Here is a 27,521-nt window from a genome sequence, read left to right as displayed (position 1 = left end):
CCATCCCATCCCATCCCAAGGCCAGCCAGAAGGACAACGTGCAGCAACGGGCATGGGCTGCAAACAGTTTCTCTCTTTTTTACTGCTATCAGCAGATTTTCACAGTTGTAAATACTTGTGATGGGAGAAGGGAAGGCTCCAACACGAGCACGGGGAAGACGAAAGGAGGAAGGTATGGCAGCTCCCCAGCATCACCCAGCCAGCTCCTGCATTCCAAAGGTGATGTAAGGTGTCTGATTTTATTTTCGTTTCATGAACAGAATGGGACTGGGAAAAAAAATGGCTCAGGTCAGTCCAAAACTCAGACGAATTGTTGGCAGCACTGAAAATACACGTTCGAAAGAGTGCCTTCGGTATCCAAGGGAATATTTTATATCTACCCAAAAGGAACTATACAGGAGTCTTCACGGGTTATTTAACTCTCTGTCATCGCTATTTTACATTGGTGCCCAACCCTCCTCTGCATCATCACACTGACTCCATCCCGTGGCCTCCCCGTGTCCTCAGCCTGGGAAAAGGCACACAGAGCCCCAGGTTGGCTGTGCCCTGAGGACAAAAAGGGCAGAGCCTGGGCAAGGCACGGGAGCACCTCAGCAAGAACCTGCCACTTCCACCCGCCTCTTTTCAAAGAACGAAACCACTTGATAGACACCGGGGGAAAACCCCGAGCTGGGCGAGAACAGATACCAGACTTTAAAGACTGACAAAGGTCATGTCGAAACCTCCCGGTTCATCGAGTTCAGCGCTGTTGCGGCTGTGGAGCTGTGGGGACACTTGGTGGAGGGGCTGGGGGACAATAAACCCACCCAGTGTCCCAGGTTAGTGCTTGCCTGCTGGCAAACTCCATCCCAGCCTACCTTGAACTCTGCCTGCGTGGGCTCATCCAGAAGGTCCCCCAAAGGCAGGAAYTGCCTAAACATTGCCTTTTAAGGAGCAGCCCCATCCCGCTGCAGAATGCCTGTGCACCCTGCCCGGCAGCAAAGCAGTGGGTGCTGCCTGGTTCCTGGCTTGGGAAGGGAAGGGGTAAGTCCTCGAGCAGCTCCACTTAAATCAAAACCTCCTGCTGTAAGGATCACAGCCACGGCGCGGATAATATAAAAAAAAACACATTCCCCCGTCGTTATACCAATCCCTGCACATTTTGACAAGACTACTGAATCGAAGTTTATTGCATAATGGAAGTGTCATTAAGCAAGAACTTTTCTCTYGCTGGGTTTTTGTTCCCCTATTTAAGTTTAGTAACACGGTACTCCCCTTCACTGTCTCCCTTGGCACACACAAACCTGCCTTCTCCTGCCTGGAAACTCCCTGTGCAGCTCTGACTGTGGAGGAGAGCAGGCGACTCTGGAGTCTCCCTGTCCCAGGGCTGTTTTCTCTCAGCTCTCTGAACACAAACGACCTGGAGTTTGATGCCACACACAAGAAACTCAGCAAGGCTGGGATGATCTCCTGGCTGGCCAGGATCACTGTCCCCATCTGCCAGAGTACCCTGGGATGGTAGGGCTTTCCCTGGGACTCACATCTTGCTTAACTCCTCCAGCTAGGGGCTCTGACTGGTACCAGTACAGAGTATGGTCTGGGTGGTTGAGTCCTTATGGTGCCTGTGTCCCTAAGCCCAGCCTGAGCAGGCCACCACCCYCTGTGTCCCTGSCCAGCCATGCTGGCAGCGGGCTCTGCCACCGCCTTCTCCAGCCTCTGAGGTTACCTCCGGAGTTTCACAGCTGCTCTGAGTCGGAAACCCCCACCACGCAGGTCCCTGGAAATGCCAGACAGAACCAGTTTGAAGCATTAAAGCGGCTGCTTCCTGGCAGAGGGGAATTTGGCTTTTCTGTAGAAGTCTGGTGTTGCAATCTCAGTTTCCCAGGTTGTAAGGAAGGGAGAAACAATCAGCCATTGGGCTTTACACCAGCAAATCTCCCGGCCTCCTCCTGGCCCCTGGGCTGGAATAGTGCTACACTGCTCCCACGCTTCATCCTTCCTTCACACAGGCTTTGGCAGCTGGTATTAAGACTCCTTAAGTGCACCTCCAGCATCCAGAATGAAACAACAAGAGGCACTTTTTTAACGACCAGATGCTGATCTCCAAAATAAAGCAATGCTYGGAAAAGATCTCTCCAACGACCCTCCCCTGCCAGCATCTGCTCGCCCCATTACCTGGCCCCGGGCCAGCTTGCTTGATTAAAGTCTATCTATTAAGTTTTGCGACTACAGAGAGCCCTGTTCAGCAACGCACAGGATTGGCACTGGCTTGTGAAGAGGGCTGGAACAGCTTAAAGGCGAGYGAGCCAAACACTTTGGGATATTCACAGGCAAAGTAATCCAAGTCCACAGCTCCCATCGGCACCTGGGCAGCCGGCGCTCCAGAACGTGTAATCACCATCCCAGCAGCAGGTGCATTTTCCAAGCTGAGCCGAACCTGCTAGCACGCCTATTTGCCTTTGCCATCCCCGAACGGCGCTCATTTCCATTTTAATTTCCCATTTACAATCCTCTCCGGGCCAGGAGAGTCGGCAGCAACGCAAGCGGGACGCACGGGCCGGGGATGTGAGCTCGACAGCCCATCAACAGGACGTGACTTTGGCAAAAAATTAAAGCAGTGAAAGAGCTGGCGCAGGAACGGCACGAGGAGGGGAAGTGGCAAGAAGGGCTGTGCTACACTCAGCACTTTTTAAAAACGGTCTCAGCAAAGGCTCTGAATCAGCTCCAGGATGTAAAGTCACCCCACGCTGCCCGCAGCCCTGGCTCTCCAGAGCTCCCCAACACGTGCCTGCGGAGTGCTGGGGCTCGCTGTCCTCTCCCCAGATCCCAGAGCTGTGAACACAGGCAGACACCTTCTGTGTGCCTGGAACGGATCACACCAAAGCCACAAAGATCCCAAGAGCGGGGTGAAACCACATCCCATGCTACAGGCTCCAACACTGCAATGGACAAAGCATCTTCCCCATTTCCTACAGCCAACTCTTGCTCCATGGGGCACATGGGGCTCCAGCCACAGCCCAAACATCCCTGGTGCTGCCAGAGACGCTGAGATGCTCCCTGCAGCACCACCTGCCTTCCCCACGTCCTCCCGAGGCACGCTGGGGACAAACCGATGGCAAGACAGGCAGGATCTGGCCCCACAGCTCAGGACCCACCACTCTGCACCAATGCCAGCAGGCAGATGCTGCCCAGCCCCAATTGCTGGGGTAGCTCCAGCACAGAGGATAACAAAAAGAAAATGAGCATCTCACCTTTTTTAGCCGTCTCCATCTCCTCTTCGGTCCAGCGAGAGCTTTCATTCATTTCCAGGGAAGCTGGGAAGGAAGAAGGAAAGAGAGCAGTCAGCTGTGAGCGGGACCCAGCAAGCCCAGTGAGCTCACAGGAGATGTCCCCACAGCCAAACCCTGTCCCATGTTCCCCAGAGGCATGACAGAATCCCTGTGCAGGGCATTAGTGTGTCTGCAGGAAAGGTGCGAGCTCGTGAGGCTTTTCCACACCACYGCACCCTCGGGATGCACCTCAGTGAGTGATTCCAAACCTCCACTTTGGGCCTGCAAGCAAAGCCAGATGGCTTGAGGGTGGCAGCAGATGTCCTGCTGCCTTGGTGCCACGCACCCTGGCCCAACAACAGGTACCTAAGATGGAGCTGGCTGYGGCTGTGTGCTTTGGAGGAGGCAGACGCAGGGTGGGACCGTCACAGACGGAGAAACGGCGTCACCTCAGTGGTGGCTTTGGCCGACTGCATCTGTCGAGGGTGTTGGCCGTGTGTGACCGCGGCTCCCTCTGTGCCATCGCTGGGCTCTTGGACAACACCTYGAGCCGCCTCCAGCAGCAGCAGGGGCTCGTCTGGAGCTGTGCCCACCCAAGGGGACACGCTGCTCCAGCCAGGAGAGRCTGACAGGGGTGTCAGCATCCAAAGCTGCCCCTCTCCCCCACTCCAGGCAGGTGTTGGGGACACCGAGGTCCTGCATAAAGCCCTTCCCTATGCACCAGTCCTGCTGGCAGCCTGGCACAGAGCAAACCCTACAATAACAAACCGGGGTGTGAGTCAGAGACAAAAAACAACTCGGTAAGGAAACAGATTTCCGGCTCAGGCTGCCAAGGGGTTATTACTCTAAACAACAGGCAAAGCATTATTTCAACAGTGATGAGAGATGTTTTGACAGTGTCCTTTCAAAATGGAAAACAGGCTGATAGGTTCAGGATAGAGAATACAGGCGAGGAGAGAAGGAAGGATGTTCCAAGAAGCTCTACAAGAAGCTGAGACCCTGTGGGAGGACAGTGTCGGCTCCGATGCCCACAGAGGAATCTCAGGCTGAGCACRACTGCAGGTGTCACCTCCCGCAGGACAGCGCAGGTCACTGCCTCCCCCGGAGCCGTGTCCCCCSTGGGACATCAGCCAAGAGGGAGGGAAATCGATACCCCAGCGCTTCCCCCCATGGCTGCAGGCAGAGCCGAGGCCACAACGCTCATTTACGTAAAAACGAGTGTCCCCAGCGCTGTGCAGGCCCTCGGCTCAGCTGGTGATGGYTGCTATTGTATGGCACAGAAATGTCCCAGAAACGGCCCGTTTGGTTTGATTAATGCCATCGACTGAGGTTGCGCAGTTATGAAACAGATGCCCACGGGGAACTCGGCACGCTGCAGTTAAACCACAATACGGTTTTGTGTTGTTTTTTTAATGTTCAATTGGTATTTAAAACGCAGTAACTTTCTTAGCCAACCTAAATTAAAGAGCTATTGGAGAGGCATAAAGCGAAATCAATTGCTCAGATATGTCACTGGAATTGATCCATTCCTTTTCCCCAATTTAACACGGTCTAAAGGCTTTCCTCTGTGCTCGCAGTCAAGTTTATCAAGGACTCTGAGATACCAGGATAAAAAAATCCCATCTAAGTCGCTGGCATTATCTGCTGCTCCTCTGCAGCGCTGCTGAACAAGTTGGAGGGAGAGAGCAGGGCTCCGTTGTGCTGGGGACTATTTATATCGCCTGTATGAAAACAGAGCGCTCGCAATCAAGGCTTCAGCCAGTTGTCAGCAGAGAACAGGGAGGCGAAACACCTCCGCGTGATTTATAGCACATGGAACAGCACAGGCAAGAAACTGCAGAGCAAGGAAACCGAGAGGAGTCACCCTGCTTTTATTTTTACCTGCCTTAGGTAGCACAGCAATAATTTCGTACTTTGACAGAGTAGAAAGTATAGGGAAATCAGCCAAATTCCTCGATGCATTGGCTTCTGTAAGTCAATATGTGAGCTTGCTGCTTGGGGAGGCAACTTCTGATGCCAGAGGCACATGTGCCCAGTGCGGGGCTGTGGATGATGCCATGAATACCCATTCAGCCCGAGGCCACCATGGCACCATGGCACTGGCATAACCCTTTGCTGCATCAGCCCTGGATGGAAATGGACCAGCACAATGCCCAAGGAGGAGCAGCTCCCACAGGCTGCAGCTGCTCAGACCCCAGGCAAATTTGAAAACAAAACAGGTAGGAGAAGCAGCAGAGACCCAGGCAAGGCTGGAGGGCAGAGCAGGGTCCTGTGCTGAGGTTGAGGCGACTCAGAAGCCTGAGCAGATGCAAAGGGAACCAGCTCTAGGTGGAGGAGCAGGGACACAAGCCTTGCCAGAGCACTGCTAAAACTGACAGCATCCCTTTTCATCTTGTCCAACGCTTTCCCCGAGGCCATAAAACCCACTGACACTCAGCCAGGACAGSCCAGGCTTGCACATGCCCCCACTCATCCTGGTGAACCACGCTGAGTAATCCATGTGATACAGAGAAACATCACTGCCACTCCGCAGAAAGGATTTCACCAAGGGAACCCCAGTTCTGTGAGCAGGGAGCAGAGCAGGGTGATGCCCCATCCCAGCACGATGGATGCCCCAAAAGCCCAGCCCAGGGCAGGRTCCTGCTGTCCCCTGTCACCTACCCAGCTCAGCACTCTGCTGTGGTGTGGCTGCCTCCTCGTTGTTGGCCTCGTTGGCCATGGAGCGGGTGATGCGGCCCTTGCGCCGGCCCTGGCTGTTGGCGGTTTTGCGACCTTTGGAGGTGACCGTTTCCTTCTCATCGTTGTCTTCTCCGGATGTGTCGTCGTTCTTGTCCCTAAAAAAACAGGGAGAGAAAATAAAATACGTTGTTTGGTTGGTCTGATTTTTAGGTCAAGCAATTATTTCTCTGCACGTGTTTGGGGATTTTTTTTTGATTTTTTTTTGGTTGTTTTTTTAGGGGGGCAGGTCTGCAGTGTTTTTTGCAGACGCAGGCTCTTTTCCTGGCTGGGCTCGGCGGTGGGGTGATTTGTGGTGGGGTTTTCTTTCTGCAGCTGGCTGCAGCTCCACCACCAAGTGCACGCAGAGACCTGACGGAGACAGGTTTAATAACCAGACCATTCAAATTCATCCCTGCCTCCTCCTCATTTATCTTCCTGAAAGGGACCTGCTGGTAAATGTCTTTGCAGCCTAGATATAATGAAGCCAGATGTTCTTTTAAACCAAGTATTAAGCCCATTACAGATAGCGAGCGGTCTGCGTGCCAACCTTCCCCTGCCACGGCGCTGCTGCTCGGTGTGAGGGAGGCAGGGCTGGCTGGAGCTCTTCATCTGGGAGCGCTCACGTTGACAGCAATAACACTAAAGGTGAAGTGCCGCGCTCCGCCGCGCCCCGATCGCTCCTCCAGCTCCCAGAGGCTCTCGTAACAACAAAACAAGCAGGAGGATCGCAGAGGCTTTGCAGATTGATTGGGTTGATACAAAAAAAAAAAACGTATTGAGTTGGTTTCCCAGTTTAGGAGCAGCGGGGAAGAGGAATGAGGAGGAGGATGTKCCTTTGCCGCCCTGCAGAGGAGGTGAGGTGGGCACACACGGTCCTGCACGGGGTCCTGCATCCCACCACTGCAGCCCCAACGCTCTCACTGGAGCCATGCAGGGAGGATCATCCTTACTTTGTCAGTTCTTCTTTGTCATTTTCTGTCTCCTGCTTGTCTTCCTCCTTCTCTCCCTCCTTCTCYTTTTCTTTCTCCTTTTCATCTTTCTCTTCTTGGCTGCTCCGGGGCATTTGCTGCTGCTGCAAAACAAAGGACGTAAAATAAACCAAGCCCTGAGCGCTGAGGCGGACACATGGCAGCACCTGGGCCAACCCAAACAACTGCTGAGAAACAATGCTGGGGGCGAGGGGCCAAGAGGAAAGAGCTGCAGGCACAGGGTGCAGGCAGGGCACTGTGGAGGCCACGGGGGCTAAAAGCTTTCTAAGGAGATCACAGATAGCTCAGGATCAGGCATGGCAGCTGCACTGTGGCTCCTGTTCCAGGCAGGGGCACAGCCCCAGCTGCTCCCCTGGGGTCAGACRGCAAGCAAGGATCTGCTGTGGGGTAAGCAGAGAGGTGAGAGCGACCCTCCTGCTCTGGCTCAGCCACATGGGTGATGATTTGCAGCCAGTGGATTCATTTTGTTGGAGCACAAAAGAGACGGGGCACCAGTGACACCCCGAGGCTCGGCAATACCAACGCTTTCATCTTTTTCCCAAGCATCTGACACAGCCCAYGGGGAATGTTTGYKGCTCTGTGTCACCGAGCAGGGAAGRTGCCCAGCTCCTTGCCCACTCGGTGCCACCTGGCAGAGGCCATGAGCCCAACCACCCCAATGCTGCTGCGGCCGCTCAGCCCGAAGGCACCGCCGTACCCCAGGGAGGGACACGCTGATTATTACAGTTCTGGATTTTGTTTCAACAGCTGCAGGAAGGAGGTTGCTGGGAAGGCCTGGTTCCCCTGACCTCCCTTCCCTCTGGTGACCAGCAAACGAGAGGCATTGCATAGAGAAGTAGAAATTAGAGACGGAAATGATTTATTAAACCATCCTGCTCCTGGCTAATGCAAGGCTGCTTGCTCCAGGAAACCCACCCGGGCTCACCCGGCCCCTGCCCAGCCTGCAGGGCTTCCACCGCCCCTTGGGAAATGGTTTGGTGATGTAACCAGGGCTAAAATTGCCTTAAAATGGATTTATCAGCAGAAGGTGGCTGGTCTGGYTGGCGTGCAGCCATACAGCCAGCACAGATGAGGTGTCCCCACACCCCTGGAGCCAGTGGAACTGGCCTGTCCTCAGTCTGCAGGACTGGGAGGCTCCTTCAAGCACTGGCATCCCACGGCAGCAGTGCTGGGTGTGAGCAGAGCTCTCTGCCCCCACAGACTGGTGCCAAAATCSTAAGTATGGAGCTGTCAGATGGAGAAATTTAACGAGAAAACTGCTGATTCTTTCGGGCCCTGGTTCAACACAAGTCCTGGAAAGCCGGGGACAGCCATCACTGAAACCCCACAGATTTTCAGTTCCTCCTCRTACAGGGGGAGGCAGCTGTGCCATCAGAACCCTGGCACRCTCGGCCWGCCCCTGGAACACCTCTKCACACGTGCACAGCACAACTGTAAKGCATGAGCTCACASTCCTGCTGCTCTGGGAATTGYTCGTGGGATGCAAGGCTGGAAGGCCCAGGGGAGATGGAGTCAGGGAACAGTTGGGATGAGCACTCGGTTGCTTAGGATTTTCCAGAGTCCACAGAGCAAATGGCCAAGGGAAGTGTCACTCCCAAAGTACCGGGCAGTGCCCTTGTCAGCCCCCAAAGTGGGGAGAAGGAGGAGGACAGTGCCAGCTGGGACGGGGAGGAGGGGAAGGCTCAGTGGCTGCAGAGGAGCAAGGGGCATCCATCATGTGCATCTCCCCATTGCTGCCCAGAACTCTGTGACTCTGACTCGCKCCATGGTGACCCCTGAGCAGGTTCAGCCTGGACAGACACCCACGAGGTGAGGGCTGCGACTTCTGAGGGCTGGGTGAGCAGCAGGACAGGCTCTGGCCATCATCCCCAGCCCTGGCCATCATCCCGACCTGCATTCCCCTCACCAAAGGCTTTGGTAAGGGAAGGGGGCCCACATGAGGTTCACAGTATTTCCAACACCCCATTGCAAGTATTTGCTTTTGAGGGATGGGGGAAACGCTGCATCCCAGAGATCCTTGAGCTTCAAACCCAGCTGTGCCCACGCAAGTACCTGCCCCAGCTTCAGGCTGGAGTGAACTTCCAAGGAAGGTCCAGCATCACCTCACCCTGTCCCTACACTCATTTGAGGAAGGGGGCTGCCAGCCTGAGCAGCCATTGCAGCTTTTTGCAGGGAAACAGGCTGGAATGGCAGCGATGCCAAGGAGCTCCCTGTGCCAGCCTGCACACACAGGAGCAGGAAGGCAGGCACAGATCAGAGTGCCCTTGGTGGCACACACTGCAACACAGAGCCATCTGCCATGCTTTGGTGTGATGAGGGTGGCCAAACCCCTCTAGCCTGGCTTCACTGGGGCATTGCACATCCCTCTGCTCCTGAACRTTTCAAGCCCAGCCTGGCAGGACATGAAATTAAGGCTTCTCCCAGTGGAGAGGCACATCTCAATCCAAGGATGCCCTCTAGTGATTGCCCTGCTCCGGCCACGGCTGGGTGCCCGATGCCAGGAGCCACTGCCAGGTGGGATCAGCACCCAGCAGGACACACAGGACAGGTCCCACCTGCCAGCCGGGTGAAATACATAAAATGGGCAGCATGGTCACCAGCAGGCCAAGGTGGGACAGCTGACCCAGCTCCACCCYAGGCTGGGCTCATGTCTTCATCTGAGGAAAGCTCCCAGCCAAATGCTGATGTGAACCCTGGCAAGCCCACAGCGATGGCTTATCTCCTGTACCAGAGCTCGGTTGCATAGCAGAGCACCCACCAAACACCCCAGGAAACACCTCAGCACATGAATGCCCTCTCACATCCCATCTGGGGGTACCTGCTGGGCTGGAGGCTGTGGGGCTGGCACAGAGCACCAGCCCTGGTCATGGGGCTGGCACAGAGCACCAGCCCTGGCTGTGGGGCTGGCATTGAGCACCAGCCCTGGTTGTGGGGCTGGCACAGAGCACCAGCCCTGGCTGTGGGGCTGGCACCGAGCACCAGCCCTGGCTGTGGGGCTGGCACAGAGCACCAACCCTGGTCATGGGGCTGACACCGAGCACCAGCCCTGGCTGTGGGGCTGACACCGAGCACCAGCCCTGGCTGTGGGGCTGACACCGAGCACCAGCCCTGGCTGTGGGTCTGGCACAGAGCACCAGCCCTGGCTGTGGGGCTGGCACAGAGCACCAGCCGTGGCTGTGGGGCTGGCACAGAGCACCAGCCCTGGCTGTGGGGCTGGCACGAAGNCCGTGGCTGTGGGGCTGGCACAGAGCACCAGCCCTGGCTGTGGGGCTGGCACGAAGCACCAGCCCTGGCTGTGGGGCTGGCACAGAGCACCAGCCCTGGCTGTGGGGCTGGCACAGAGCACCAGCCCTGGCTATGGGGCTGGCACCAAGAACCAGCCCTGGTTGTGGGGCTGGCACCCTGGGCTCCTGAACGAAGCCATTCCAGAGCTCGGCTACAAATGGCACACACAGACGGGACCAACCCCCGACCATCAGCAGCTGGCCCAGCCCCTCCATGCCATGTSCTGTACCCCAAACCTCAGATTGGCACTGGAACCAGAGCACAGCACGGCACAAGGGAGGGAAGGAGCGCTGGGAACCCGTGAGYCGGCCGGTCCCCCCTCCCGGCGCTCTGCCCCCGCGCTCGGTGGGGAGGCTATTCTTAGTGCTGGACACGGACCAGCTCTGGATGATTCAAGGGACGGGACGCCATCCCAAAGCGTGACGGGCCAGGAAATGCTTCCCCAATTACCAGCTGATGTTTCCCTGTGATTCACACCGCCCCGGCTAGAGGTGGACTGGCAGGTGGGTCGGCCCTTAGCGGACATGCCAAAGGCCGGCACCAAAACTGCTCYGCTCCCGGCAAGATTAAACCTCTCTCTGTCTGCCTACATCCCTGCCAGCCTGGGGATGAGGCACTCAACCTCCCACAGATAAACCAGGTACGTGCTCCCCTCCTTGCACAGGAGGGCGAAGGGACGAGCCCGAGGCCAGGGAAGATGCCTGTGGCAGAGGGCAGGGCTGTCCCTCCCTCCCAGGTCAGACGCTCTAACCCCGGACCGCCCTTCCTCCTCCTCCTCAGCATCGCTGCTGCTTGTTTTTGCTGCCGRCGCATCCTGTTTATTTAAAAAGGCCCCAGGACAAAATCGGACGCGGGACGCGTGAGCCACAGGCCGACCCTGCCCCGAGTCCGGGGGGACCGGCCGCCTCCTCCGCTCGCCGTGCAGCTCCGTAATCACAAACACCGCTCACCTCTGCCCCCGAGCCCCGCGGGCCCCGCAGCAGCTGGGGAGGCGCAGAGCGCTGCCAGCTCTCCCGGGAACACGGCGTTCCCGTGGCCGGGGCTCCCATCGCAGCGCCCGGCACCGCGCACCTCYGGCTCCACCGGGCACGCCACCAGCGACAATAAAGCTCCGTCACCAAACGCGCTTTCGGGGGACAGCGGCATCCAGGTAGGAGCCGGGCACGCTGACCCTGTTGGGAACGGACCGACTTGCGGCGCGTTCCTGACAGCGGGACGTGCCGGGAGAGAGCCCCGGCGAGGAAGAGGTGCAGCTCCTCCCACTCTGTTTACTTCCTCTGCCGAGGCACTGCCTGCTTCTGGGAGGGCAGYGGGAGGTGGGGGAAGCGGCTCCCCACCTTTGCCCTCCGCAGCCCCGCCGGACACGCCGGACACGCCGGAGCCGGTGGCACAGACAGGGTGAAGGCAGCCAGGACGCCCTGGGCAGCCGGCAGCGCGTCGCTCGCCTCGGAAGCGCCCCGCTYCAACGCTCCCCGGATCCGCGGCCCCTCGTCCCCCCCGGATCTCTCACTCACCTCCCCGCTCCCCGGCTCCCGCGATCGGCCGGTCCCCGACAGCCCCATGGCCGGCTCCCGGCCCCTGCTCACCGCCCAGCCATCCGGGCGCGCTGTGCCTTACGTTCTCCGGCTCTGAAGGCTTCCTGACGATTTGCATAGTTAAGCCGTAAACTAACCACAACATTCCTCTTATGATTTTGCAATCTGCTGGAATAACGTGGTCGCTCTAAGTCGAGCGATGAATCATCATCTATAAACCACAGCTCTCGTCACCGGGGCTCTCAGTGCTGGCTGCTGCCTGCGTGATTAATCCGCCAGGATGCCAAGCTTAACCTACAGTCCAGGGCTATTTATTTTCCAAACTTGCGAGCCTCCGGAAAATGACTGCCGCTGCCTTCCCTGTCCCCTTTGCGGTGAGATGTGCCAGGCTGTGGCAGGGGACCAGGAACAGGGGACCTCCCTTGTGGCCCACAGGACATCCCGGTGTTAACCACCGGACCACGCACCTTGCAACTGAGGCACCCACGCCCTCCCCYGGTCCCCTCTCACTCCTTGTGCCACAGCACTCTCAAAACAYGCACCAAAACACCACTTTTGCCAGYGGGGATGAGCTCATCCCTGGCAGTCCAGTTYCTGCATCAGAACTACCAGCTCCTGCCACCCCAACTACACCACTTGCTGCTGGACATGCTAGTGGGGAGCCAGGTTATGGTGGTGGCACCGTGAGAGAGCCTGTCCCAAGCCCAAGTGCCATGGGGCTGGCACCTCCTCTGTCCCACACCAGGTTTCAAGGCCAGACTGGGCTGCCAGCAGATGCATCACCTGCCCTACCATCATCCTGGGCTCTAACAGGACACGAACGTGCCCTGGAAACCAGTGGCTCCCGTTTGTTCCTTAAACCGGGAGGGAGCAAGCCTGCACTCCCTGGTGCAGAGGGAGCTGTGCGTGCCAGGCTGAGCTGCAAGACACATGGTTTTGGTGCCACTCAAGCTCGTTCCCAGCTACTGCAGGCAGCGAGCTCCGGGTTTTTGTTTAAAGGCGGCTCTGCACCCTCGCCACAGTCTCACTGCGGCAGCGCAGGGACGCGTGCCAACCCTCTCCCCAGTGTGTCACACCGAAATCTGTCTTGACAGGGACTTTGGAGGGAGCTGCATCCCACCAGTGTGAACCCCATACCCYGTGGCAGCCGGGAGCACCCACTCGGCTGTGCCGCCTCTCCCACGTGCAGGGCACCAGCTCTTSGCTTCTCCAGCGTGTGACTTCAGATCAATGGCATTTATGATGCTCTCCGGGGCACTCAGCTGCGGAGCAGGCTCAGGCCGAGGTCATTGCACGCAATCGGGGAGTTGCAAATTAAAACCAGCTCGAGATAAGCTGAAGACAAAAGGCCAATGCTACGCTGGCCAGGAACGCCTGGGGTTTGCTTTGCTGCTTCTCCAGGAGCTCCGGCACGGCTGCCATGGCCGTGGGCATGCTGGGTGCTTGCTGGCATCACCCTGACCATCCCAAAGGGTCCAGAACTGGCATCAGGGGCAGGATGCTCTGTGCAGCACAGCCAGCAGGACTTGGCACTTGGCTCTCACCCCTGTCCCCAGCCCACAGATGCTACACAAGGCACCTCTGCCAGGAACAGGGCTGGCACTACACAGCTGCAGCTCGGGAGCATCCTCTCTCTACCACCACATCCATCTTCCGCTTTGAGATTCTTCCTCTGGCAGGTCACAGCAGTGAGAGCCAGGGCAGGGACTCAGCCCCAGAGCACCCACAGCACCACGCTGCCCAGGCACCCAAAGCACCCACAGAAGCTCCTTCCTCACCAACACCCCAACAGAGACAGGAGCACCCATCTCTGAGGGCTGACACTGCACAGCCACTGCCAGCACTGCTCCCACCACAGCCAACGAGGCACGCTGGATACAGAGCACAGGGAGGATGGGCTCCAAACACATCTGTGTGTTGTGTAGCCGACCCCCAGGGCCTGGAGCCTCTGCTCCCGTGGTCTGGAACGCCTCAGGCCCCGTTGCCACCCACCGCCGGCTTCTCACGGCCGCGCACGGCACCCTCCGCTCATGGGAGAAACCRCAAAGCAAAACAAGGCGCTGCCAGAACAACAAGGGGAGGAAGAGGAATGTCTGCCGGCAACTCTGCTGTGACTGCCTGTGTCCCAGGGCTGGGTTTGATGCTGTTGGCTGCGGAAGCAAGGCAGAAATATCAAAGGGCTGGGCTCAGATTTCATCAGAACGATGGAGAGCATGGGGATTGCTCGGTCCGGCTCAAACTGTGACAGTGCTGAGCTGAGCTGCTCCTGCAGCAGCAAACAGCCAGCTCTGCAACACACACTCATCGTGGAAGGGATGGAGAACACCGAGGCTGTGCCCAGCATCCCAGGAGATGTGGACAGGCACTGTGCCCACTCACCAGCGTGGCTCCTGGGCACCACAGGCCACAGAACACAACCAGTGCCAGCAGCAAAGCTGCAGCCAGGCTGCACTGCCATGCATGGGAAGCCATGTGCCATGTCCCAGGCTGTGGGTCCTGGAGGCACAGAGCACATCAGGGGTGAGGAGGGGGCTGGCTGTGGGATTGGAGTGATGCTGGACCCTGCATCACTTGCCAGGTTAGTGCCTGGGTGCACTAAGCCCAGTGTGGGCTTATCTGGGGAAGAGCTGGGAGCCTGCTGGGCACAGGGACCATTCAGGCAGGGCACAGCTGGCACTGCCGCCTTCCCACCGCTCCCTCCATGACACCAGGGAAGCACTGAAGTGATTCTTACAGGACCCTGCTCACCRRAKCCTTCCTTGAACCACTGAGGGCTTTTCCATAAGAGGAAATGTTTCTTTTCTGGGTCGCTGCTGAGTTTTTTAAAAAGTGATTTGATTGCTTGCGAAGGGAAAAATGACCCGAGGGGAAGCGAGCGTAACGTTTGGAAGCAGYGGAGACGAGCCCCCGCTCTGTCCCAGGCAGGGAACACGTGTTTTCTCTTCCCTGTGGTTTTCTGTACCCCCAGCCACTCGCYGACCCCTCTCCAAGCCCTGCCAGCAGTGGAAGGTGCCAGGTCAGCAGTTTGTGGCATGCAGAGCCACATCCACACACGCCACCCACAACCATGGGCAAAGCAAGCCCTGCACCCCTGTGGAAGCAGATTTCTGGGATTTTCAGCTGTGCCTGCTTTAGAAAGCAACTTAGCAAAGATGTGACCTATTTCCCATCCGTTCCTAGTCAAACCTGGATCACAACAACAGATAAAGCAACTCCTCCCAAAATCCAGTGAAGATGCTGCAGGCCCCACACTGGGATCAGCGATGCCCAGCCTGGATCCCAAACCCTATCCCAAGGAGTACTCACGTGGGCAGCRGTGTGGAGGAGCACTCACTGCGAGGACACATGGACCCACTGCTGGAGAAACACGAGTGCAGTGGGGGCTSACCTCCCTCAGGGGGCTGTTTTGGGATTGCTGCCTGCAGAGGCCATCAAGCAGCATGGAAGAGCCCAGCTCTGAGGGTCCAAAGGTCCATCAGCAAGTGGTCCAGCAGCAGCCCGTGCTGGTGTGACCCTGGGGGAAAGTGGCTGCGTGTCCCTGCCTGATGATGCCTGTCTGCTCTGAGCCCACAGCTCYCCCTGCACTGTCACCAGCCCAGGACACCACATGGGGACCAAGCAGCCATCCTCCTGTGCCAACGCATCCCCTGGTTCTTTTCCCAAATATGGCCACATTGTTCTCATTTAATCACCCCCAAAAGTGCAGCTGGGATTTCAGGAATGCAAGTTTCCATTGTGTTTGCCTGACTGTGCTGCCTGGAGGGGCGGTGGGGCTGCAGGAAAGCTGCTGCACCCTTGGGACAGGGGGAGCAGGCAGAATGGACCTTATGGGGCACGCCTGGGGGATCAATGGGATCCCAGGCTGGAAGAATGGGGACCAAGGGAGGGTTACAGAATGGATCTCAGCTCAGCATCACTGTGTCTCACAGCTCACCCACCTCCTGCACATATAATATAAACCCCACTGGTGGCTGCAGGATTGAAAGGTGACAGTCTGCACCGAGCACCCAAGTGACAAATGCTCTGGGAGATGTCTGTTCCCACGAGGCCTCACTTGAGCAGGACCAGCACCACAGGGTCTGAACCAAGTTCAATTTCACATCAGCCCTGCAGCCTCAGCCTGATTTCCCAGGCCATCAGCAGCTCTATCACACTGCAGATTTGTCCATAAAATGAGCCAAATTCAAGGCCTTTTATATCCCAGTAGTGACATCCCACTGGCAAAAGATGAACCCATGCCCCAACACTGACATCCCTGGCATCATTCCCAACCAGRCCAACTCCATCACAGACTGCCCCTGCTCATCTGCAGATTATTTCAGTGCTGTTTTAGATACAACACTGCAAGTCAGCACAGCTCTAAATGCCTGCAGAATAATTTCTTGGTATTTGTGGCACAAACTTTACTGGCCACATCCAGAGCTGTGTCTGTGATGCACTGCATGATTAAACAAGGACTTTGTGACAAGTATTGCCCTGTGTCTGGAAGAGAAGTTGTCRAACCCTTTGTCACTAACGAGGAGATGCTCCCCAGACTGATGAAGATCAAATGCTTCCCAGAAACCACTATCATTCCTCTCATTAGCTGCTGTGGTTACTGCAGTGGGGGCACTTGCACAATTTGCAGTGTTAAGAGCAGTTTGCTGAGCTCTGGAGCTGATCTTTGGGGAGGGAGGAGAGGCACTGGCATGGCCAGGCTGGAGAGTGGCAGGAGATCTGCTCTGGCACAGGGGACAGGGTGCAGGGAGCCCTGGAGTCCTGGGCAGACACTGGGGAATCCCTGTCACGCTGACAGGGCTCCTGGTGGCCAGGGAAACCTGTTTGGCCAGGTTTTTCTTGATGCTCCAGGACCCGTGAGACACCAAACCGGGCCAGATCCTGCTGGGATGGTGCTTCTGCCAAAAAAGCGGGCTGTTTATAAAAATCTGGGCTGGGGCTGTTTATCCACGTTGGTGAGGGGAATGGTTTGTGTTTGGGGAGGGCGGGACAGCCGGCGGGACAGATAATTCGATTTGGSTTTTGGCAGGGGACAGGGAAGAGGGTGGGCCTGGGAAAGGCAGCGGGACCTGGCAGGGGACTGTGCTGGCTGCCTGGCCAGGTCACACCGTGGGTCCCCACCCTGCCGGCACGGCTCTGGCTCTGSYYYKSYYYKSYYYKGGGGRAGGAAGGGGGSTCYGGGCRGCTCCAGTCCCCCGGGGGCCATGGAGTGAGTCCTCGAAAGTGTCGGGGCTTTGGCCAGGAACAGCCAGCGCTGTCTGACAGCAGCCCAGGGGGCCAGCACCACGCTCCGGCCGGCGGCTGCGGCCCTCCACCGTGACTTCATCCCCTCTGAGTCACCCTCGGGGCGGGCAGGCAGCTCCTCCAGCCACCCATGGTCCTGCTGCTGCCTGACTGACCCATTGTCCCAATGCCAGACTGACCCATCATTCCCCTGCCAGACTGACCCACTGTCCCACTGCCAGACTGACCCATCATCCCACTGCCAGACTGACCCATCATCCCGCTGCTGCCAAACGGACCCATCATCCCCCTGCCAGACTGACCCATCATCCCTCTGCCAGACTGACCCATCATCCCTCTGCCAGACTGACCCATCATCCCCCTGCCAGACTGACCCATCATCCCTCTGCCAGACTGACCCATCATCCCTCTGCCACACTGACCCATCATTCCCCTGCCACTCTGACTCATCATCCCCCTGCAGACTGACCCATCGTGCCTTTGCCTTTGATAGTGCCCCCCTGCCCATCCCAGCAGTGTGCAGGAGACAATGCCTTTTGCTCCCCAAGGAACTCACTGGCAGAAAGCRTATCTGGCATGCTGCGGCTGCTCCACTACCACAAGGGCAATGTTACTCCAAAATCAATGCAAATTTACTCTGGAATAAAAAACCTCACACTCCGAATGGAATATTCATGTTGAAGTAGTCATTTTCCTTCCAGCCCAGTTTCAGCCCAACACTTGTGCTCCCACAGCCTGGCAAAACAGCTTCCCAAAGACTGAAGCGCACGGTGCTCCAATTTTGGTGCCCCTGCTATAGAATTCAGGGGGTTCACAGAGAGACACTGAAATATCCTGAAGAGTGACTGCCACAGACCTCGATTGTATGGACACATCCAYACAAGGGTCTGTCATTACAAGCTCATGCAAATTCATGATTATTACTGTACACTGACTACTGGATCAGATTGTTTTACCATGGCACACATTCTTTTTTTTTCTTTTTCCAAAGAGAAGTAACAACCGGGAAGCTATTTCTCTTCACATCAATTCTCTTCTTGCAGGGTTACACTGCCTCTTCATACACAAACACAGAGGATTATTTTAGAAAGATCTTAATCTTGGGAGCCCCAGAATTATGCATGGTGACCCTTTGGATGTGGGTACCTTCCACGGAGCCAGGAGCATCCTGCCTCGGCGTGGGTGGCTGCTCCGTTTTCTGACAAACTGCAAGTGGAATCATGTGAAWCCCCTGCTCTTGGCAGAAGATTTTGAGCAGTAAGTAGCAGCTTTATGAGGAATATCCTTTGCCAGGGGACCATCAGCCAGGGAGCAGTGGGATTCTTATTTTTTAATGGACTTTTAATAAGTAGGCCACAAAGATAGTCTTKACACAGAGTAGCTTTTTTCCACGTGTAATTATCTCCCCTTCCCCTCAAGCTCCCTGCAGCCTCCAAGAGCAAATAAGACCACCAACCTCTCAGTGAGAAAAGGAGYAMGAAACCAGMATYSARCCACTTGAAATGCTCTTTGTATCASATCTCATCYGCTCCTCTCATCTGAYACAAAAGCCACCCTCTCCTCCCCTGCTCTAATGTAATTAACTCTCAGCTTTTGGTGTTTCACTGCCTGAACCCACAGGAGCAGGTAAATATGTGCTGGGAGCATGGGCAGTGCTGGGAACAGGATGCCGTGAGTCCCAGGGCTGCAGGAAGGCTGGCTGTGGTTCTGTCCCCTCCCTGCTCACTGCCCACCCCTGTGCTGTCCCACTGGGTCTCCTGTCCCCATCCTGTCACCACCTCCAGCTGCTGMGAAACAGGACAAGGGACCTGCACAGGGTTTCCAGTAATCCAGGACCCCTGGGGAACAAGCACGGAACAAGCAAGGTGCTGGCTGAGCCTCTGGGACAAGTTACTCCCAAATGAGCTCACCTGCAGCACAGGCAGAGTTTGAGCTGCTTCTGGGAAGACTCAGAAAGCAAAATGCCACCAGGAGCCTCCCTCCATCCCAGCCCTCYAGGTCTGCCAGTACCTGACCTCTCYTGTGAYGGTCTGGGCAGTCACACACTGACCCAGTCTGGTCTGTGGAATCAGCAGATCCCATCAGCACACACAGGAGAGAACCTGGCTTTGTGAAGAGGTGCCAGGGAGATGCTTTACTGCTCCCACCAGCTTCTGGCAGGATTTTTAATAATCCATTGCTCCCTTTATCACCTCAAAACGCCATCCTAGAAGGAATCTCTCCCCAGCAGAGACCAGCCCCTCATCCTCTGCTGTCCCCCAGCAGCACCGAGCCCTTCCTCAGCTCCTCCAGCATTCCCCTCACGCAGCCTCRTGGGAAACGCAAGCAAACAGCAGAGCCACCACAGCACAAAGTGTGAGCTTCAAAAGCCCCCAAGATCTCTGTGGGAGAGCTGCTCCAGGCTGAACGCAGCAGCTGCTGCTCTGCACCTCTCTCCTACTGTGAATCATGCAGCCAAAACCCTGTCTGAACATCCCACCTTCCACCTGAGCATCCAACAGAAACGGGAAATATTCACTGTGCCGCTTCCTCCCAGACCCACGGGGACTCCTTTTTTTCAAAATCCAYGATGTTCTGGCTGAGGTCTGCACCAGGGGAGGTGCAAATTGTTCCCTTTGGTGTGATTCCTACTTGAAAAASAGTCCTGCTTTTTCCTACATCAGATGAAGCAAGTTCCTGCTTCTGAAGGCTGGCACAGAGCAAGGCTCCAAAGGGCAGCACCGTCTCCACTGATGGTGGGGAAAGCATCGTGGGAAATTCTGCAACCAGCGACACTCASGATAATTTTAAAACCCAAAACACAAACAATCCCTGCTGGGTGCAGGATGGGCAGRTCTGTGGCTGCTGGGGTAGGTGGGCAGATGCAGAGCAAAGCCTCTCACTCTCCACACTTGCTCAATTTGACATTGAAACCAGAATGAGCTGTGCTAAATGTCTGCGCCGCTAACAAGAAACAAATGTGGCCTCATGTTCTAGTTGCTGTGATCTAACAAAACAGACCATGGTAAACACTATAAAAATGTACTGGAGGGAACCACCCTGTGTTTGCTGGGAGAGGGACTGGATAATCTAGCAGGGCTTTATCCATCTCTAATGTCTCTGAAAAAGAGAAGGGAAAATTGGGCCCCATCCATGACATTCGTCATGTGCTAGCTATTCTGATGTCTTAATGCTGCAGAAATCAAATTGGAGTGAGGCTACCTATCTGCTCCCCCATCAGGATCTAGGCCCAAGCGCTGCTTTTTATGGCCATGCAGCGTGAAGATCTGCTGATGTCAGTGGTGTCAYGGGCCAGGCCAGTTTTTCCATCCTTATCCCCACGTTATCTGGGGAGACAGTCCCTTTGTGGCTGCCTCATTCTCCTCATGAAATGAATAATCACTCACTTTGTGGACCTGGGGATCCACCAGCAGYACCTGCCTCTGGTTTGTGGGGATAAGGCACCTGCCCAAAAGGTCAGCACTTATCCGTGTTCCTGGGTATCATGGTATCATCACTGCCAAGGTCATGTCCAGATTTGYATCTTGGCCATGGCAATGACTGACAGTCCCCTGTCCCTATGCACCTCGTGGTGCCCTGGTATCTGCTCTGCCCTTAAACCAAGAATTAGGGGTCTCTGCTAGCTTCAGTGCCCCCAGGAGACCCCCATGGGCATCCTGGACACCCTGGGGCACTTGAGATGATTTATCCACGTCTGCTCAGGTGCCACCATAAGTCATGCCCAACCAAGCCTTTTTCCTCCCACACCTTTGGCTACAGAAGAGCCTTGGGTAGGAGCCCCAGCCAGCTCCCAGCAGCCCTGTCACCACTGCCACCTCAGCTGGAGGAGGGACAGGCACAGACCCCACTGGGCTCTCACACAGAGACCACACTGCACGGGCAGCCCCATGCCCCTGACACACAGCCAGGTTTCCCCCAGTCACTCCATCCGCTTTTTTAAGCATCTTGGATTTGTTTGCTTTTTTTTAAAGATACCATGACCTTGGCAAGGGGATGGACAAACACCAACTCCATTAAACAGCATGTTCTGAAAAGCTACACAGAGCACACCCACAGCCCCATCACAGCCTGCAAGCAAGATCTCCATGTGGGGAGGGGGGAAAAGCAGCATTTGGGGGGCTCAGAGACAGCTCCTTGCTCAGCCTGAGGGATCACACCTCCAGCGCTCCTCCAGCTCTTACCTGGCTCTTGCCGCGCCGCCGGTAATTCCTTCTTACGAGGTTCTTGTAATTCTCATTCTTCTTGGTCAGGTAGTAATAGAGGACGCAGTCAGCCACCGTCTGCAAGGACAGGAGCACGTCAGGGAACACAAGGTCCTGTCCTTGGCTGCTGCTGGGGCACAGACTTCCAGGAGCAGAGCTCAGAACCGATCATCACCGGGTCTCCTGCTGCTCCTGCAAACCTGCAGCCCCACAGCCTCCCCACACCTCCCTCCCTAAGGCTTCCAGCAGAGCTGGACGAGGTGGGCAGTGCACATTATCCTGGTAAAAAGGCTCAGCTCTTCCCAAGGACAGACCAGGCGGTCCCACAGGTGCGCTGAGACAGAAATGGGGTGCTGAGCAGAGATCCCCCTGTGCTGGAAGCACGGCAGGGGGAAGGGCTGACCCCAGATGACCGTGGCAAGCAGAGGCAGAAGAAGGAGCTGCCTGTCACCCTCTGTTGCAGYTCCAGGAGGCACAACCTGCCACACGACTGTCAGCTGGTGTTATTTCCAGCCGCTAAGCTCTCCGGCTCCAGCGCGCGCCGCGCACAAACGGCGATCCCGGCGCTCAGAAGCTGCCACCCCAACTCCAGTGGTCAGCTCCACAAGCACCAGCATGGACTGGACAGGCTGGGAAAACACAGAGCCACAGCCAGAAGCTATCCTGCTCCTGAAGGGCATGAAGGGTGCCGTGCTGGGAGAGGTTCTTTGATGAAGAAAGATTCCTATCAGGTGCTGATGGGCACCTGAACGCTGCACCTTCACACACAGGGTCAGATGAGGAGGAATTATCCCACAAACCCATCATGCTGCAAATCCTCGGGAGCTTGGGGCAGCTGTGTGTGCCCGGGGGTGCCCGGGGGCTGTGCTCACCCCATCCCTCTGCAAGGAGTGGAGCCATTTGCAAAAACAGATTGCAACTTTTAAAGTGTTAATTGGATCTCTTTCTAATCTAGCCATGATTATACACACACACGCGAACACAAAAACTTACAGTCATCTGTTCCAAGGGCTAAGATCACTATTTTTTTATAATGCAATTTAAAAATCTATTAATTCATTACATTGAGCCATACTTTGCATCTCTCTCCAACAGGATAATGGATGTGTTCTGTATCATAATTACAGCCTGATTTACAAACGAGTACAAATAAAATTAGAAGACATTTTACAGCTTGGAACACAGACTGGATTGTGAGCATCATCCAAGTCCCACCACTTTCGGCTTTATTGAGGAGCCTGGGATCTTACAGCAACAGCAGCAGCAYGAGGTGGCTGCTGGCCTTCACTGCTGCTTCGGACAGGAAGGTCAAGGTCTTATAAATTATTTCCTCAGCCTGAATTATGAGRAATCAGAGAATAATTTAGGCTGGAAGTGACCTCTGCAGGCCACCCCCTGAGAGCAAGGGGTTCCCCCAGAGTGAGTGGACACTGTGTGGATGAAACTCTGAATGAGGCAGGCAGAAGGTGCAAATAACTACAAGGGCTGGAGAAGCAGCAGCTTTTAAAGTTTATTGCTCAGGAGAGCATCTGAGTGATGGACAGAGCTGCATCTGAGTTTTTTATATCTGAATGATGGACAGAGCTGTCTTTCCAGGCAGGATCAGTCCATATGGCCTGTCCCACGGAAAGTACCTGACCTTGCTCAAAGTGGCACCAGACTCACTCCTCCTTCAGGTCTTTTTCTCAAACCTTTCTTCCACCAGCCCACTTAACAGCAAAAACAAGAAGTCCAAGCAGCACAGCACAGAGGTCTGGGAAAGGTYAGGCAGTTCCTGTGAGCAATTATTCCTAAACACCAAGGGGAGATGCGTGTGCTGCCAGGACACGCACCCGAAATGCTGCGTGAAATGGGACTCGGYCCACCCTCAAGAACCTCTCTTTCCCTGAGCAAAGAAACCCCTCTGCTTTGTGCTGGGCAGCTGGGTGCCCACCCTRCGTGTGACAGCCTGGCTGGTGCCAAATGCCTGCGGGAGATGCTGGAGAGCRGCTCTGCAGGCAGATCCGGGGTGGGCTGTGCCGCCCACGCTCCAGGCTGGCTGTGCTCGCAGCTCTCCCGGCTCCCTGGAGCTCCCAGCTCCCGCACTGACTCAGCCCCGCGGCTCCCACTGCCCGGGGCTCCGAGCCACCACCRCCCACAGGTGCCCAGCTGGCAGCTCTGGGGATGGGGGAGAGGCTGCACGATGCAGGTCAGCCTTACCTTCCTGTCCAGAAAGGACGCGATCAGGCCGAAGTTCTTGGGATGCTGCATGAACCTGTGGAGAGAGAGGGATGGGGTTACTGGGGGTGCCGGCTCTGACCCCCTCTGCACACCCAGAGCAGCAAGGCCAGCTCCCCCAGGGACTGAGGGCTTTGAGAAAATATTATCTGCTGCTCAGCTTCCCAGAAAGACAGGAACTTTAAATTTAGCCCAGTGGAGCTGGGCTGGTTGGGAGCTTCGATGTGCAAATGTTCATCACGGGGTGGGAGAGGGAAGGGAGAGCTGGCAGTGCCCCACAGCTGCTCAACCCATGGCCACCCAAGGTTGTACCAACAGCAGGGCAGGGCAGGCACAGAGAGCAGCTGCACACCTGGCCAARGCCTCAGGATGTGGCAAGGAAAGGGTGAGGAGTGGCCAGCACACCCCGCACCATGGCCGTGGGTGGCYCTGGCACTGAGCAGGACCCCAAGCCCTGCTGGGCAGTGGGGAGCAGCTGCAAAGGACAGGAGGGAAACCCAAAGCCCGGGAGGGAGCACAGAGCTGCCACATCGCTGAGCTGCTCAGGAGATGCCCAGTGGCACAGCAGCTCTGAGGAACCCTGCCTCATGCCCCCAAAACAGAGGAGCTGTCAGCAGGCTCATCCCTGGCTATGGCCACCCGGGAGGGAACACTGCCGCTCAGGGAAAGCTGTCCCCAGCAGCAGAGATGCCTCCTCCAGCAAATCCCAGTGCCCAGCTGGTGTGGAACAGYGAGGGTCAGCGAGCCTTGGCAGGAGGAGCTGCTGGCAGCAGTTAACCAGTGCACTGCCAAAGAGTGGGGAGTGACTGAGCAGGGACTCGGTGCCACGAGAGGAAGCCAGGCTCAGCACTGCCCCTCTGCCAGCTCCAGGAGCTGACAGCTCTGTGCCCTGGGAAATGGACTGCAGGCACACGGTGGAGAGCTGTAATGTGGGCAGGACATGGTGAGCAGCTCCGTGTCTCCAGCCCTGTCAGTGATTCCCCTGGGGCAACCAGCTGGGCTCTCTCCTGCTTTTGCTGCTCTGTCCCAGAGCCAAACTCAGCCCAGGCACGGAGCTGAACTCAGAGAGGCCTGACCAGCTCCAACCATGAGCAGGGTGTGGGGGCTGTCCCCATCGTGGTGATGCTGTCCTTGATACAGCCAGGGTGGCATGCCAGACCCCTGTCACCATATCTGCTCACCAGAACAAAACAGAAACCACAAATGCTGGGAGGGGGAGGAAAAAAGCAAATCAGAGAGGCTGCTCAAACAACCCAGGATGAGGGCACGGAGCCAGAGCTGGCTCCTCACCCTGAACACAGCACAAACCCAGAGCTGACCACAGGATGGGGCTTCCAAGGAAGATAACACACTGTTAGGAGCAATGCAGATAAAAATCCACTCTCTTTCATGGGCCAGGCCATCTCCCCATAACGTTGAGATGGATGCTGCACTCTTACACTGCCCAGCATGACACAGCCTTGATGCCTGAGCAGCACCCTGCTCCTTCACCAGCAAACCACGGCATCCCTGAGTGTGGGCCAGCCATGGSCTCTCAACAGAGACCTGAAATCCTGCCCAGAAGCAAATCAAATCAGGCTCTTCCTCGTGGTTATGTCCTGACAGCTGAAATAGTTCAGACATGGAGCTTGTCAGCCTTCCAGTGCCTGCCTGTTTACCCCAAGAGCCCCTGCCAACAGGGCTGAACAAAAGGCTGAACCAGGTTTTCCTGGTCTCAGGAGGAGGCCAGCTCTAGGTCATGATCACAGATGACACAACTCTGGTTCACCTTAAAATCCCAGGCCAGAAGCTGCAGCACAGCAGGCAGCTCGGCTGTCGGCACGCCAGGATGGGGGAGAGCTGGGGCAGGGCTCTCTACCCCCCTTTACAGCTCCTGAGCACCAATCTCTCAAAATGAGCTTCGTGGGAGCCCTGAAACCCTGCTGTATTTACGCCTGGAGCTCTGCATCAGCCACAGTGATGACACAGAATCCACCGTGCGCTGCAGGATGCACACGCTGGGTGTGGATTCCTCCAGCCCCATTAGCCAGGCACAGCCCTGCCATTAAAGACCGAGTAATTAGCCTTTGCGTCATTTGTGGCAAGCCTCGCTGTTTGGAGTGGCACATTCTAAGGCTAATTAGCAATGAGGATTCTCCTCTATCAAAGGCTTGGAGCYGGTTTGCTTGTTTTGTTCTTTTTCGGTCCATCTTGGCAATTAATTATTTCAGCTGCACACAGGAGCGGGTCACAAGCAGGGAGAGGAGGAGGATCCTGGACACAGAGAGGCTTCCAGCAGGGAATGCTGGTAATCCATGGAGCCATCCCCTGATTGTCCAGAAGTCACACCAAGGTGGCTTTGGTACACCCACACACCTCCATGGACCTGAGGTGCACAGCAGAGAGCACCAGCAGAGCTCATCCCGCTGGAAGCTCAACTCCAGCTCTGTTTTTACACACTCACAGCACGCTGGGGGCACCAAAGATACYCCTGCCCTCTGTCAAACMCAYCTGGGWCCCYRCTGGGCTGTGGGACTCAGCCTGATRGGACCTGAGCACCCACATYTTGGCTGACAGCACAGCCAAGGGAAGGGATCAGTGACTCCCTGAATATCTCACTGGAGAGAGCAAAGCTGTTCTCAAGCACTGCTTGCAAACAGGAGAAAGCACCACAGCCAGAGCGTGCACGTGTCTGCTGTGGGAATGCAGCCATGGAAACAGCAGCCGGTGGCAAATCCTGCAGACAGCAGGATGGAGCACTGAGGGACAGGAACCAGCTGGAAGCTGCAGCCTGAGGGGGTCTCTGTAAGGGGTTTGGATGCTGACAGCCCTGAAAATCCCCCTGGACACACGGTGCCCAAAGGACAGCGTGTAAATCCAGGAGGGCGATGTGCACACAGTGGGGGCTGCACTGGTATAACAGGGAGTGCAAATTCCCACTGTCACCCTGCCACGAGCACAGCTTTCCACAGCCCAGCACGGGGGCAGGAACACCCCAACCACAGCAAAGCCTGAAGATGCTGTGCAGGAGCATCACCCCGTGCCCAGGTTCAAGGCRATACAGCACCTGGGGATGTGTTCATGGGGGACAAAACAAACSCTTGGGGAATTCACACCTTGGTGTGCTGGGGCTGCAGCTGGAGCTCTGCACCCATCCTGCCCACACTCCCCACGGGCTGCACTCACTTTTCCCTGAAGGTCTCCTTCTCCTGCTCGCTCCACATGTTCATCACCTGCCGGTCCTTGTAGACCTTCATGGGGTCGTCCATGAGGCCGTTCATGTTGATGAATTTGATGCGCTGCTGGTCAGCATCRTAGAGCATGGGCGGGATGACGGCGAGCTGGCGCATCTGCTTCTCCAGGTTCTTTGGGGAGAGCAGAGAGAACAGTTGGTCAGCACCATGAGCCCGTGGGGACCACAAGGGACAGATGTTCGAGAGGAAAAGGACAGGCGGAGGAACRGGAGAATTCAAAAGCAAGCGCTAGACAGCTTTATTGCCAGAGTAATTGTAAATTAAACGCTGAAAGAGGCTATCGCTGTCAGCCAGGAAACAATTAATCCTTCATTTTGGAATAAAAGGCTTYGAGATCCTGTGTGGAAATGTCTGACTTAGGCAAAACAGCTCCTGACTGTGATGAGAAACGAGAAAGTGATGGCACAGGGAATGCTGACCCCTGCCCAGCCACCAAACTCACAAGCCACATGGAGGTTCAGCCCCCCACCCAAACTGTGAGGGAAGTGGGCCAGCTTTGCACAATCTCCTGAAAAGGTGGGCAGAGGGAGACACCATGTTTCCCTTCCACAGGAAACCTGAATTGTTCCAGGAGGTTTCAAAGGTCACCGTAACAGGGCCATCATTCCTTACTGCAACACCTTGGGACATAATGTGATCCCTTTACTCCATCCTATGGAGCACAAAGTTCACACAAAGCTGCTCCCCAGGACAGGACAGACTGGGCACACTGGTTTCCTCAACTTTGCAACAGAGAGGCCAAGGTGATGTCTCATTTGYGCTGTCCTCTGCTGTAATGCTGGARCTGYCCCTTTGGCTGAGCTGCAGGTGAACCCTGTGAGGACAAAGGGATGCTCTGGCCACCCCCTTCCAA

The 27,521-nt window shown here is 56.2% G+C and overlaps 1 protein-coding gene across 13 annotated transcripts in view; it reads right to left on the bottom strand.

Moving 5' to 3' along the window:
• The window catches only part of NCOR2 (nuclear receptor corepressor 2), a 218,035-nt gene that overhangs the window by 45,919 nt on the left and 144,595 nt on the right, over window positions 1-27,521 (bottom strand). For 7 of the 13 annotated variants that reach the window (XM_057378826.1, XM_057378825.1, XM_057378832.1 and 4 more), the window contains 6 exons: window positions 26,601-26,779; window positions 23,418-23,472; window positions 21,198-21,296; window positions 6,917-7,038; window positions 5,910-6,082; window positions 3,231-3,293 (listed from right to left, as the gene is read on the bottom strand). In XM_057378826.1, coding sequence (XP_057234809.1) covers window positions 3,231-3,293; window positions 5,910-6,082; window positions 6,917-7,038; window positions 21,198-21,296; window positions 23,418-23,472; window positions 26,601-26,779 — 691 coding nt within the window. Of the gene's footprint in view, window positions 1-3,230; window positions 3,294-5,909; window positions 6,083-6,916; window positions 7,039-11,190; window positions 11,505-11,754; window positions 11,912-21,197; window positions 21,297-23,417; window positions 23,473-26,600; window positions 26,780-27,521 lie in introns of those variants that run through there. The other 6 variants (XM_057378828.1, XM_057378831.1, XM_057378834.1 and 3 more) reach the window with 5 other exon arrangements.

Source organism: Malurus melanocephalus, unplaced genomic scaffold (genome assembly GCF_030028575.1).
Source record: "Malurus melanocephalus ecotype Western Australia unplaced genomic scaffold, MMel_1.1 scaffold_377, whole genome shotgun sequence".
Classification (NCBI taxonomy): domain Eukaryota; kingdom Metazoa; phylum Chordata; class Aves; order Passeriformes; family Maluridae; genus Malurus; species Malurus melanocephalus.
The sequence above is the reverse complement of the archived record's forward strand: the minus strand, read 5'-3'. Positions and strand labels throughout refer to the sequence as shown.